At 32.4% G+C, this 13,279-nt stretch overlaps 1 protein-coding gene across 1 annotated transcript; it reads right to left on the bottom strand.

Annotated features, from left to right (window-relative positions):
* Positions 1-670: 670 nt before the first annotated feature.
* On the bottom strand, positions 671-7,502 carry LOC124821608 (isoleucine N-monooxygenase 1-like). Its single transcript, XM_047293520.2, has 3 exons — positions 7,343-7,502; positions 1,547-2,563; positions 671-1,461 (listed from the first exon to the last, which is right to left on the bottom strand). The coding sequence occupies exons 1-3, from the start codon at positions 7,355-7,357 to the stop codon at positions 838-840; spliced, it is 1,656 nt and encodes a 551-aa protein (XP_047149476.2). The 5' UTR covers positions 7,358-7,502; the 3' UTR covers positions 671-837.
* Positions 7,503-13,279: the final 5,777 nt, after the last annotated feature.

The following is a 13,279-nucleotide window of genomic DNA, read 5'->3' as shown; positions in this document are numbered from 1 at the left end:
AGGGTAATAGATTCTTTTTAAGTGTACCGTACAACCCGTTTGATTATGACGCATTGAATGACCATTCTCACAAAAGAACTATCCTAATGTCGGCACCTTTAGGAAGCATGGCCAAAGAATCCTTTCACGGAACAATTAACACTAATTCTGAGTAATTAAAACAAAATGTAATTACTATTAACACTAATCTGAGTAATTAAAATAAAATGTAATTACCATTAATTAGACCGTTAATCAAAATTCCAAGATAAGAGATAAGTTAAGTATTTGCATTACTACATTATTAATATTGGAGTAACTAAATCTTCACTAGAAATCTTTTATCACGACAGAAAAACGAAACACACTAAACTATATCTTAAGGAGATAATCTCCTAACTCCACAGAAGAACGGAATAGTCGAATGTCGTCACCGAAGTATATCTTAAAGACTTTAAATTGGATATTACACTGAGACTCTTAACCTTGACCCCACACCGGAAATAACAATTAATTTTTTTTTACTCATATCAATAATCTCACACTAACACCACTCTGATCAATTGGAAAAAGAGATTGGGCCCTTTGAAATTTTTAATTCCACCTTCAAGGCCACTCGATAAATTTCGGTAATAACAAACGTAAAATGTTTAGTCTATCTTGAACGACTGAAATTAAAAGATAGCATTAATTGCCTATCAAAAGAAAATTTTCAAATTAATAATTTATCACAGTACAATCTCAAATCAAATTGAAGTAAACAGAAATCCAAATTTAAATACGGCACCATGACAGTTTTTGTGTTTAATATAATAAATTTGAAAAAAGTTGGGGTGCTAATCTCCAAGGACGAATAATTCACACAGTATAAAGTTGTTGTGCTAATCTTGGCTTTACCACTGCCACAAGTGGGTTAGCCAGAAGTATATCGTGGTGGCTCTCTGCAAGGTTGATGCGTGAGGCATTGGGCGGCACAGTCCAACTAAAGGAATGAAGCAACCTAGCAAACAGCATCACAGTCATTGTTGTTCCAAGCATGATTCCAGGACAGCCACGTCTTCCTGTGCTGAAAGATACAAAATTCAAATCTGGATCTGTCAAAAGCACATTGTCCTTAAGATGACGTTCTGGCTTAAACTTGAGAGCTTCGTCACCCCAAACTTTTGAGTTTCGTCCAATTTCCTGTCTACTTAACAGTACATGGCTCCCTTTCGGGATTAGGTACTTTCCCACTATGGTGTCTTTCACGGAAACATGAGGAATATTGAAAGGTGCAACGGGATGAAGGCGAAAAGCTTCTCTTGCACATGCTTTTATGTAGTTCAGCTTTGGAATGTCTGATTCTTGGACCAATCTTTCTTTTCCAACTACCCTGTCCAATTCTTCTGTTGCGTGTTGAAGCAACTCAGGCTGGTTTATCATCTCTGCCAGACCCCACTCGACTGCATTTGATGGGTTATCCACAGCAGCCATCATCAATTCCTGCATCAAAAGTTTCATTTTTTTTTATCAGTTATTCAGTTATCTATGGAGTGATCAAAAGGATAAGAATATACTAGTCACGTACCATTATTTGTGCCTTGATTTCTTGTGTTGTCAATACTGGATTATTGTTGGCATCTCTGAGTGAGATGAGAATATCAAGGAAATCTTCTTTATGAATCTTGGATCCATCATTCCATTCTCTGATTCGTTGATCAATGATGGGATCGTGATACTTGTCCACGATTTGTATTGCCTTCTTCACCTTGTTCTCGTGGCCGTCCAAATCAAGTCCTCTCAAGCAAGGAACATAATCAGAAACACTGAAATCATAAATGTACTTTAGCAATACAAAAATGGCTTCAAGATGTTCCACTTCCTCATAACCAGGCCCTCCATCACTCTTACCCTCCCCAAAATACCTCATACCAAAGCTCAAATTCTTGATCACGTTGCAGCAATAGTGTTGCGCGACATCCCTCACATTCACAAGACCAACATTAACGTTGACGTTTTTTTTGCACTTATTGTAGATGCAAAAGACAAGGTTGTTGGCTTCTTCAAGCCTCTTGTGTTGAAGCTGGTGGTGAATGGTGGTGGACAACAGCTCATTGCCAACAATTCTTCTCATTTTCTTCCATTGTTCCCTTAAGGGCACAACGGCTGTGGTGAGATAACCACGACTGATAAGAGAAGTGGTTATGCTTGTGGGTCTAGAAGCAAAAGTAGCATCTTGTTTCCTCAAGAATTCACGAGCAATGAAGGGACAAGTTACTGGGATAACATGAACATTGCCCAGGCGAATGCAAGCAATCTCAGTTTTCATTCCCTTCATTAGGTTGTTTATCCACCTGAATGTAGGCCTAGTTGCAAGCATTTCAGGAAGGTTGCCGATGATAGGCCATGGTTTGGGACCAGGTGGTAAGGGTATTTCTTCATTCTTGGATTTCTTCAACAAGTGAAATCCAAGGCCTTTGAGAAAGGTTATGTAGAAAATTACAAGAATGATCAAAGATGACCACAAGTTTTGAAATTGAAGGTGGGACAATAAAAGGATGGAGGAGTGATCCATTGGAAACAGCAAGAACCTTTGCACTGTGTCCTGCATTTTAAAGGAGTTAGTTTTGTTTGCTGTGACATCAATAAGAAACACCTATTTATAAGGTCTCTGCCTCTTCCAAAGGGGCTAGTTTTCTTCACATGTTTAACGTGGAGAAGTGTGCATAGCAGTATATATTTTTTTACTTTTAAAATTAATTTATCTATCAACAAATCAAATGTTATAAAATCAAGGCTTAATAACTTCTTTTGTTTTCAGTTTTGCTGAATTTTGTCAATTAGATCTCTCCTTCTAATCTCTCCTTCTAAAAGTGTGTCAAATTGGTCCTCATTTAGTAAAAAATATTACTATGGGAACAATTGAAGGAAAGGTTTTCCAAAGGAGATTACTTTAAATTTATAGACTTGCTCCAAGAAATTAATTATATTAAGCAAGGAGAAAGGAGTGTGAGTCAATATTTTACTGACTTGAAGATTCTATGGGAGGAATTGGAATTTCTCAGATCCATCCCATGTTGTAGCTGCAAGATTCCTTGCAGTTGTGATCTCTCTAAAGTCTCTCATAAATACAGAGAAATGGAACATGTTATCTGCTTCCTAAAAGGCCTAAATGAATGCTACAATACTGTGAGAACACAGATTTTGTTGATGGAACCTTTACTCAGCATTAACCGTGTCTTTTCCCTCATCATACAACAGGAAAGATAGGAGAAACCTGACTCTGGCCTCATCAACTAGAATTTGGAAGTAAAGTTTGTGAGAATTAGTGTAGGATTTGATTGACGTGACAAATTAAAAAAATTTACTTCCAAATCCAATCTCATTTACCTTCAAATTCACTCAAACAATCAATAAAAAAAATTATTTTCAAATCCTCTCAAATCCCCTCAATTACTCTCCCTCAAATCCACTCAAGTGAACAAGGCATAAAAGACAAAATCACTGAAAGGGTGACCAGGGTTGGAAAACCCATGGACGTGGATTCACACCTCGTGGTCAAGGAAAAGGGAAAGGAAGAAATCCTAATTATGGGAAGCAATGTTCCCACTGTCACAAAATGAATCACACGGTTGATGAGTTCTACTTTAAACATGCATATCCACCATGGTATAAGAAAAACGACAATAACAATCAAAATAGTTTGGGACAGAGTGAATGGGGGTCTGCAAATGCTTGCACTACCTCTGTTGTATCACTGACCAGCCAACAGAATAATACCAATATTGTCCAAAGCTCTTTCACCCAGAACAGATGCAGAAAATACTGCAGATGATGGAAAAGACTGACAGCCCTTCTCATAGCATCAGTCAAATGCACAAAGACACTACAGAGGACAGACAAGGTATGTTCTCATGGATTATAGACACAGGGGCCACTTATCAGGTGACTCATGACAAAAATCTATTCATGACATTCAATAAAATCAATCCTATATTTGTTAAGTTGCCAAATAACTTCATTGTTACAGCCCACTATGCAGGAACTGTGCAGTTTTCCAAAGATTTCATAATCTTTAATGTTTTATACATACTTGATTTCGCTTTCAACCTTATGTCTTTCCAAAGTCTAACTAGAGATATAAACTGCACACTAACTTTTTCCTCTAAGATGTGTCAGATTCAGGACAACTTTACATTGAGGTGTGCTAATGTGTATAAAGGGTTTTACTACCTGCGATATGTTAGAAGAGATCTGACACCTAGATTTGTTTTCTCTTATGTAAATATAAATTTGTGGCATTATAGGCTAGGCCACTCTGGACATAAAACATTTGAGAGAATGTGCAAGATTTTCCCTTATATTCAAACTGTTTCTAATAGTGCTTGTGACATATGCCATTATGCAAAGCAACACAAATTGCCTTTTCCTAAAAATAATTCTTTGTCTGCTAATTGTTTTGATATTATACATTGTGATATATGGGGTCCTATCTCCATCCCACCTGTACATGGCCATAAATACTTCCTTACTATTGTTGATGATTGCAGTAGGCATACTTGGGCCTTCCTTATGCATAATAAGAGTCAAACTAGATAACTTCTGCAAACTTTTATCATGAAAATTAAAACCCAGTTTAATAAAATTGTTAAAACCATTAGGACTGACAATGGTCCTGAGTTTAATTGTTCCAGTATATACAATTCTTATGGAATTGAACATCAAAGAAGTTGTGTTGAAACTCCACAAAAAAATTCTATTTTGGAGCGCAAACATCAACACATATAGAATGTTACCCGTAGTTTAATCTTTCAATCTAATGTTCCCTATGCTTATTGGTCTTATGCCCTATCCCATGCTATATACCTGATTAATAGGCTGCCTTCCCCTGTTATTAAGAATCAGACCCCTTATGATGTGTTGCATAATAATCCCCCCACTTATCTTAACCTAAAAGTTTTTGGCTGTTTATGTTTTGCTTCCACCTTAGAAAGTAATAGAAATAAACTAGACTCTAGAGCTAGAAAAGGTATATTTCTAGGGTACAAAAGTGGAATAAAATGATACATTGCTCTTGACATCAACACTAGGGAAATCTTTATTAGCAGAAATGTCATTTTTTATGAAGACATCTTTCCTTATAAGAATGAGCAAGAAAATAAGAATAATTGTAGTAACAGTGAAGGCAACACTTTTTTTCTTGATAATTTACCTTGCAGTTATGAGGAGGTTTTAGTTGAGGATAGAGGAGATGATCAAAGTCCTACTGACAACATTGATACCAATGCTGAGAACACTAATCTCGTGGACGAAGAACAAGGAAACAATCAAAGGAGATCTAACAGAATAAAGAGAACTCTTGAGTACTTAAAAGATTACATACATCAAACTGATCAGTCCTCATCTACATCTTTGTGTGTCAAGAATGGTTTGAAAACTCCTTACCCTATCACTGATAGTTTATCTTATGAATCTTTGTTTGATAAACATTTAAGGTACACTCTTGCCATAACTGCTAGCAAGGAACCCAACTCCTATGATGAGGCTAGAAATAGCCTTGAATGGGCTGATGTTATGTAGAAGGAAATCAAGGTCCTGCAAGACAATGACACTTGATTTTTGTCCCAACTTCCTCCTGGAAAGAAACCCATTGGGTGAGGTGGGTCTACAAGGTAAAACACAAAGTTGATCGGAGTGTGGAAAGGTACAAAGCCAGAATGGTTGCCAAAGGCTATATCCAACAAGAGAGAATAGATTTTGGATACTTTTTCTCTTATTGCTAAGCTCACCTCTGTTAGACTATTACTTGCTCTTGCTGCTTCAAGGAATTGGTTTGTGCATCAACTTGATGTAGACAATGCTTTCTTACATGGAGACTTAAATGAGGATGTTTACATGGATCCTCCACCTGGTTTGAGCACTAACACAAAGGGACAAGTCTGTAAGCTCACTAAATCTCTATATTGGTGCTAGTAGACAATGGTTTGAGAAATTGTCCACTTTTCTATTTCTGCTAATTATGTTCAATCCAAATCTGACCACTGCCTATTTGTAAAGAAAACTCCCACGGATTTTACAGCTTTACTTGTGTATGTAGATGACATTGTTTTAACAGGAAATTCCATGAATGAGATCACTAACATAAAGGCTCTCTTACATCATCAATTCCAGATAAAGGATCTTGGGGAACTCAAATACTTTCTAGGATTTGAGGTTGCAAGATCTAAGAAAGGGATACATCTTTGTCAAAGAAAATATGCCCTTGATATCCTTGAAGAAACAGGAATGCTAGGAAGCAAACCATGCTCTACACCTTTTCTAAGCAGCACCAACTCATTGTACAAAACAGAGAATTATATGGATAACCCCAGTGTTTATCGCAGATTAATAGGGAAGCTCTTCTATCTCACTAATACTAGGCCTGATTTGTGTTTTACTCTTCTAAGCCAATTTATGCAGGAACTTACTAACTATCATTATCAAGCCTTGGAGCATGTCCTTAAATATGTCAAGTCCAGCCCTTCTAAAGGACTTTTCTTTGCTGCTGATTCTGACATGCAGATCAAAGGGTTCAGTGACTTTGATTGGGCCACTAGTCCTAACACAAGAAGATCAACTACTGGTTACTACGTTTTCCTAGCTGTTGATTCTAACATGCAGATCAAAGGGTTCAGTGACTTTGATTGGGCCACTAATCCTAACACAAGAAGATCAACTACTGGTTACTACGTTTTCCTAGGGACCTCTCTTGTTTCATGGAGGTCAAAGAAACAAAGCACTATCTCAAGGTCATCTGCTGAAGCAGAGTATCGTACCCTAGTTGCCATTGTTTGTGAGATGCAGTGGCTTCACTACCTTCTTGAAGATCTCCAAGTCCAACCCACTGCTACTGCTATCCTCTATTGTGACAACAACTCTACGAGGCACATTGCTCACAATCAAAGCTTTCATGAGCGGACCAAGCATATCGAGTTAGATTGTCACGTAGTGCGCGAGAATATTCAAGCCAAGTTTCTACATCTTCTTCCCATTCGATCGGAAGAACAACTTGCCGATGTCTTCACCAAATTTCCTCACCGTACTCGTTTCAAATTTATCATCCCCAAGCTTGGATTAGTGAATATTCACCATCCATCTTGACGGGAGGCTATTAATGATTTTGTTTTGTAATTATTGCTCCTAAGAGCAACATTCAATGTTTTAGGATTTTTAGTTTTAGGAATTTATTTTTCTGTTAGGGATTCTAACTAATCCCTCTTTCTCAAACCTTTTACCGGAACCCTATATAACCAGGGATCCAGTATTTTTCTTTGTAAGAAGAAGCATTCACAATATACTAGAAAATACATATTTCATACAGTAAATAAACGATCTTTTCTCTGACCTCTGTTACAAGCATCTCTATTATTTTCTCTTCGGTCTTCTTTCCCTTCTCTGCCCGATAGCCACAGTTACGAGTTCTGCTGTTGAATCGTCATGGAGATCATCCGCTTCTCCCTTCTCTCTCATGTCTCACAATGTTCAGTCTCACCCACTATATGACGAGGGAAGCTTCTAGGGAAAGTGTTATTTCGCATTTTTGGGTCTGAGGTTATTGGGCCTCAGTTATATTAACTGTGGGTCTATTTTAACATCTATTAAAGATAGTAAAAATAGTTAGAAATTGTATATATCTTAAGAATAAAATTATTTGATAATATAAATAATCGCAAATTTTATTTTTCAAGTCATTTATATAATATTGAGTTAAATTTAAATATCTTTTAACATAATATTACAAGAGTATTTATCATAATGAAATTAATGATATTAAAGTTTACTATAATGAAATTGGTTATTAACTAAGTTTATTTTTACTTCTTATTATATTATTATTGGATCATCCAGCTATGATATTAAACATTTTTTTATATTAAATATTTAACAATTTTATGTTTATTTTGTAGGATTTTTTTATATAAAAATTGTATGAAAAATGTATTAAAAATATTTTTAAAATTCCAACATGAATACACTTTAAATATTCAATAGACAATACAAAATGTGAACTCGAAAAATAATGTAATTAAAATAATATAATTAAAATAATTTTTATAATAGATCTTTAAGATAAACAATATCAATAATACTAATATAACATTACTGTTAATATAAATCAATATTTATTTAATCTATAAAGTACATTGTTAATACATTAATAGTATATATTGTATAAATAAAGAAAATAAGCTAAGATAAGACTTTTCATAATATAATCCGAACTTATCATATTGTGTGTTAAGGGTAAGGTTTAAATCCAAACCTGTAAAAAGTTGTAAAAAGTAGCAGGTGATGCATGTTGAGTTAATTTATTATTAGCAGGTGATGCACGTTGAGTTAACTTTCATTAAGATTATTTTCTCTCTCACACTTTTTTTGGTATTGCAAAATGACGAAAAAATTCGACTGATAAAAAGAAAGAAAAAGGTATGCTCCATTATAGAGGAGTAGAGGAAGGAGAAAAAAGAAAGTTAAAACCGTTCTAGACAGCAACAAACGGCACCAGACTTGTTAGTAATAGACTTTAAGCCTAACTCAATCCCACAAAACCAGTTTGTAGGGTGATGTTTGCACCCACTTATAAACTATGAACTGGTCTTATCTTTAGTTGATGTGGGACTTCCAACACACCCCCTTCACGCTGAGGTATAGACATCTTATGCGTGATAATAGAAATTGGGTGGTCCAATAACGACCCGATAGCAAGTGGAATAGAAGAATAGAATGCTCACTTAGAACTCGCTAGGACTATTAAGCCTAAAATCAAAATAAAAATATGTAAGCGGGTATATTTTTAGGTGGCTTAAATACATTTTTTATTAAAATATTATAAAGGATTGTTTTTCGTTTTTAAATTAAATTATAAAATATTAAGTTCTTAATTTTTAATAAAATCATATAAAATATTATTTTTAATAAATTAAATATATAGTTTAATGTAATTTTATATATATATATATATATATATATATATATTGATTATATTATAGTTTATTATAAAATTCTATTTGTAATATAAAAAGATTATATGTCATTCCCAGAGAGAACGTCACTTTTATAAAATATAAACATTAAGATATAATATTTTATAATAGTGTAAGAGATAAAATATATTTAAGCCTTTAGTATTTCAAGTTCATCTATGGATGTGTGCAGAAACAAAAACATGTAGATAATTGATTATGTAACTTGTGGCATGCAGAGACCCAAGTCAGAAATGTGTGTAATAGTAGGTATAAACCACATTAGAAACAAATGCGCACGTGTGCAAAAACAAAAACATGTATTGATTATGTCACTTGTGGTAGGTGCGCACGTCTCTCTCACTTACTCTCTCTCTATGAAAATATATAAAAAGAAAGTAATTAAATAAGACCTCTTGAGTATTTATTTATCCAAAATAAAGATATAAATAACAATGCACTAAACCGCATTTATTATGCTAAAATGGAAACTTGTTATTAAATAAAAAATACTTTAACATGATTTTCAATATAAACTTCAAATATCTATTTACAGAAAACATATTATTTGATTTTTAGTTAGATAGGTTTGATTCTAATGCATATTTTAATAATATAATAACAATGTAAGATAAATTTAATGAATTAGATAATAAGTTAATTAAATTATAAATTTTACATATTGTAATTTTTTAATTATAGGTGGAAAGACAAGGAGATTATCAATCTAAGAGTTCAACTGGTATACTTGAGTGATGTTACTTCCCTTAAAAATACCATAGTTGTAAATAGATAATATATTTAATAATTTTACTTCTATATAATAAACAAATCATATCAAATAAAATAGTAGTATATATATATATATATATATATATATATATATATATATATATATATATATAAAGTGGATTGAGGAGTTTTAATATGTACTTTTAAAAGTTGGAACGTAATAGAAGATCAATTTGTAAAGACTCTTCTACACTTGCTTAACTCAGTTTGAATTTTTTTAGTGAAGGAGAATGAATAAATAATATGACAATGAATTATGATATTAAGATAATGTAATGGGTAGGAAACAAAGGCAAAGACATACAGAAAGCGAAATAATAAGCATGTAAAGCATTTATGCTATGTTGTTTAGTGATAAGGTAAAAAACATATATGTGGACGAGGGAAAGACACCGATGTAGCATGATCTCAATGGTAGGGAACAAACTCCTCATGCTAAGTGCCTCTTTATCTTCTTAATAACAACAATATGATTTTATTGAGATTCTGATTACGACAAATCAGTCTTCTCACACATTTCATAAATCAATAATGTTACAATAATTAGTAGATTTTAAGTGGTTTACACTAAAGAATATAGAGTTTAAATAACACAGAAAATCAAATTTGCACTGCAAAATTTAAAATAGAGAACACTTGGATTTAACATTAGAAAATTATATTCAAGATCTCACGTCATGATAAAAAGAGAAATATTTTTCATAATTTATATACTTATATAAGCACGGGTAGGAAAGGCTAGGTATTTAAAAAAAAATTATTAGACGCACTTAAATAACTATTAGACAACATGTTTTTATTGTAAGTATATATTTTTGTTTATTTAATGTTTGTTTAATGAGTGAAAGTAAGAATGTGAAGACATAGAAAATGATATTTTAGAAGTGGTAGTGAGTTAAAAATAATGATATTATTATTTTAATATTAAAAGGTTTTAATATAAAACGGATGGTTATAAATGAGTTTCATTATTTTAAAACACATCATTTCTCTCTAGAAATCACTTTTTTAGAGTCTTATGCCTTCTCTATGAAGGTTCTGCTTCTTGTTCATTTGTTTGAAGATTAGCGACCACCTCTGTGATCCTCGCGTTAAGATCTTCAAGTTTGTCCGATCATTTTCTCAAATAGAGTAAGTCAGTTTTCTACCTTTTTCTCTAGTTTCATGTTCTTCAATGCATGTGAAGTTCCTCCTTGTCGCATGTATGGTCTGAGTTTCCTCTTATGTCTTCTACTAATAAGTGGTTCTAATGGTATACCCTGATCATATTTTTGTGGTTTGTAGGTGTTGTTTGGTCTCTTTGAGATGAGGGAGCAAAGTCGGGTTCTCTAGAACTAGTTGGAGTTTCTAAGAGGTAAGGGAATCTAAAGTTAATTTATATTTTAGTTATTGAATATGAAAGAATATTTGGTAGTAAATAAAACTTATGCATGTTGATAATTGTGTTAAAATGGTTGTTATTGAGTATGAAGTGTTTTTAAAATGGTGATTATTGGTTGAATGATGTTAATATATTTTGTTGATTTTGTTTAGAACTGATTCTAGTTATGAATGTTATTGTTGAATTATTAGTAATATCAAGTGAGTTGTTATGTTAAGAAGAGATGGTTTGGGTTGCAAGTCTTTATTTTAGTAAAAAAGAGATTCTTGATAGGTGTTTGATGAAACATTATTTTCCCCATTCACTTAGCTTTTTGTACCATATTTAATTGGTGAATTGTGTTTAACTGTTTATTAGTTTCTCAATTTTTCTATTTGGGTTTAATTAGACTAGTAATTCATATTTTAATTAATTTGAATGTTCTGAACTTAATAATTCCATTATTATTTTCAAGACAAAATTTTGGAATTTTATTCTAGACTTCAAGAGGAGCTACCATGTCATCTAACATTGTCTACCTCAACATTTTATTTTTATTTAGTTTTTATTGTAGTTTGGGCTAGATTTTAAACTGAGGCCCATTTTTAGAGAGGGGGTCGATTTGCATTGCCTAGGGTTTTGTTCCCATGTAGCCACACTCACATTTTTAACTTCTGAAAAACATAAAACATGATTCTCTCTAGAACGTGAACAATAGTTGTTGGTCTTAGGTTTGGTTTTTTTGTTTTAAATTTTGTTTTTTCTTTTCTCTTAGTGATGAGTACATATTTATGTCTTCATTTAGCCTTTAATATTGGATTGTTAATTGGTTTTTGTACTTTAATAGAATACTTTAATTAGGATTTATTATAATTGAGTTTATTTAGCATGAGATACAAAAACATGTTAAAAATAACTTTTCAGTTGCATAAATGTTTTTTGGATATTTTGACGTGTGTTAGTGCAACTGCAGCTAAGTTGAGCTCATTGATGTGTGGAAATAAATTGGTTATAAAGTTTCCTGACACCTTAAAAGATACATACAAGAATAACAAATAATCAAGACCACAATAAGTTAATCCAAGCATAGCATGAAAAAGTGAAGAAATTTGGCTAAGTTAAGAGGAGGGAACACGCAACAAAAATTGGATCTTGCGGTTTTCTCTATTTTTTTCTACCAAAAGGCTTTGATAATTGAGAAATGTTTATGATTAAAGATAATTTGGGAAAAACATATCTTAAGATATTTTATTTGATATTGTTAAATAATTACCTTATTTAACTATATCAATAAATATCAAAAAGATAATATTTACCAAATATTTTTTAATCTAGCATATATCTTCTCAAATATTTTTAGATCTCCACAACAATCAAATATATTTTGAAGATATTGGATTATTTAGAAGATAATTGGAGGAGATTACATTATCATAAAGAAGATTACAACAACAAAAAAGCCTAAAACAAAGCCCAGTACAATTTCTATATAAAGAGACATAGGAAAACACTTTAGGAGAGCTGAGGAACCCTTTTGGGGGTTCAAATTTCGTCCTTTATCTCTTTTATCATGTTCTCCACCCTCTATTCTTCTATTTTCATGTTATTTCATCATTCCATGAAGTGTTAAGCCTCTAGGGTTGATTGTGCTAGAATTTCTTAACTGGATTATGAGGTTAAATGAATAAATTTGTTTGTTCTTTTGATTCTTGTTGTGATTTATTTTTATTTATGTCTTTCGCCTCTTAATCAAGTAAAAGTAATGATTTTTACATTATAGCAATTTAGCATGGTGTCAAATCTACATAACATATAAATCATATGAGTCCAAGGGTTTTTAATTTTAATTGAGAATTGATTAAAGTTAGAAATTTCATATCATTGAATGAGTTTTTGACAATAATTAAGAATGTACTTTGATTAGTGGTAAAAACTTTAACCAGAATTAATCAAGAATGTACTTTGGTTAATTATCTTTTTACTTGAGATAAGAGGTAAAAGAATAGACATGATTAAGCATGGTAATATTTAATTGAGAATGTACTTTGGTTAAATTTACTATGACTAATCTACAAATTTCTTGATTTTAATTGAGAATGTACTTTGGTTAAAAGTGAGAATGCCAACAAATTAATTGAGAATTTATATTGATTAATTTGAAAATCTA

This window comes from Vigna umbellata, chromosome 7, assembly GCF_029865625.1.
Source record: "Vigna umbellata cultivar VRB3 chromosome 7, Vumbellata_1.0, whole genome shotgun sequence".
NCBI classification, from domain to species: Eukaryota; Viridiplantae; Streptophyta; class Magnoliopsida; order Fabales; family Fabaceae; genus Vigna; species Vigna umbellata.
This window is presented reverse-complemented; position numbering and strand designations above follow the sequence as displayed.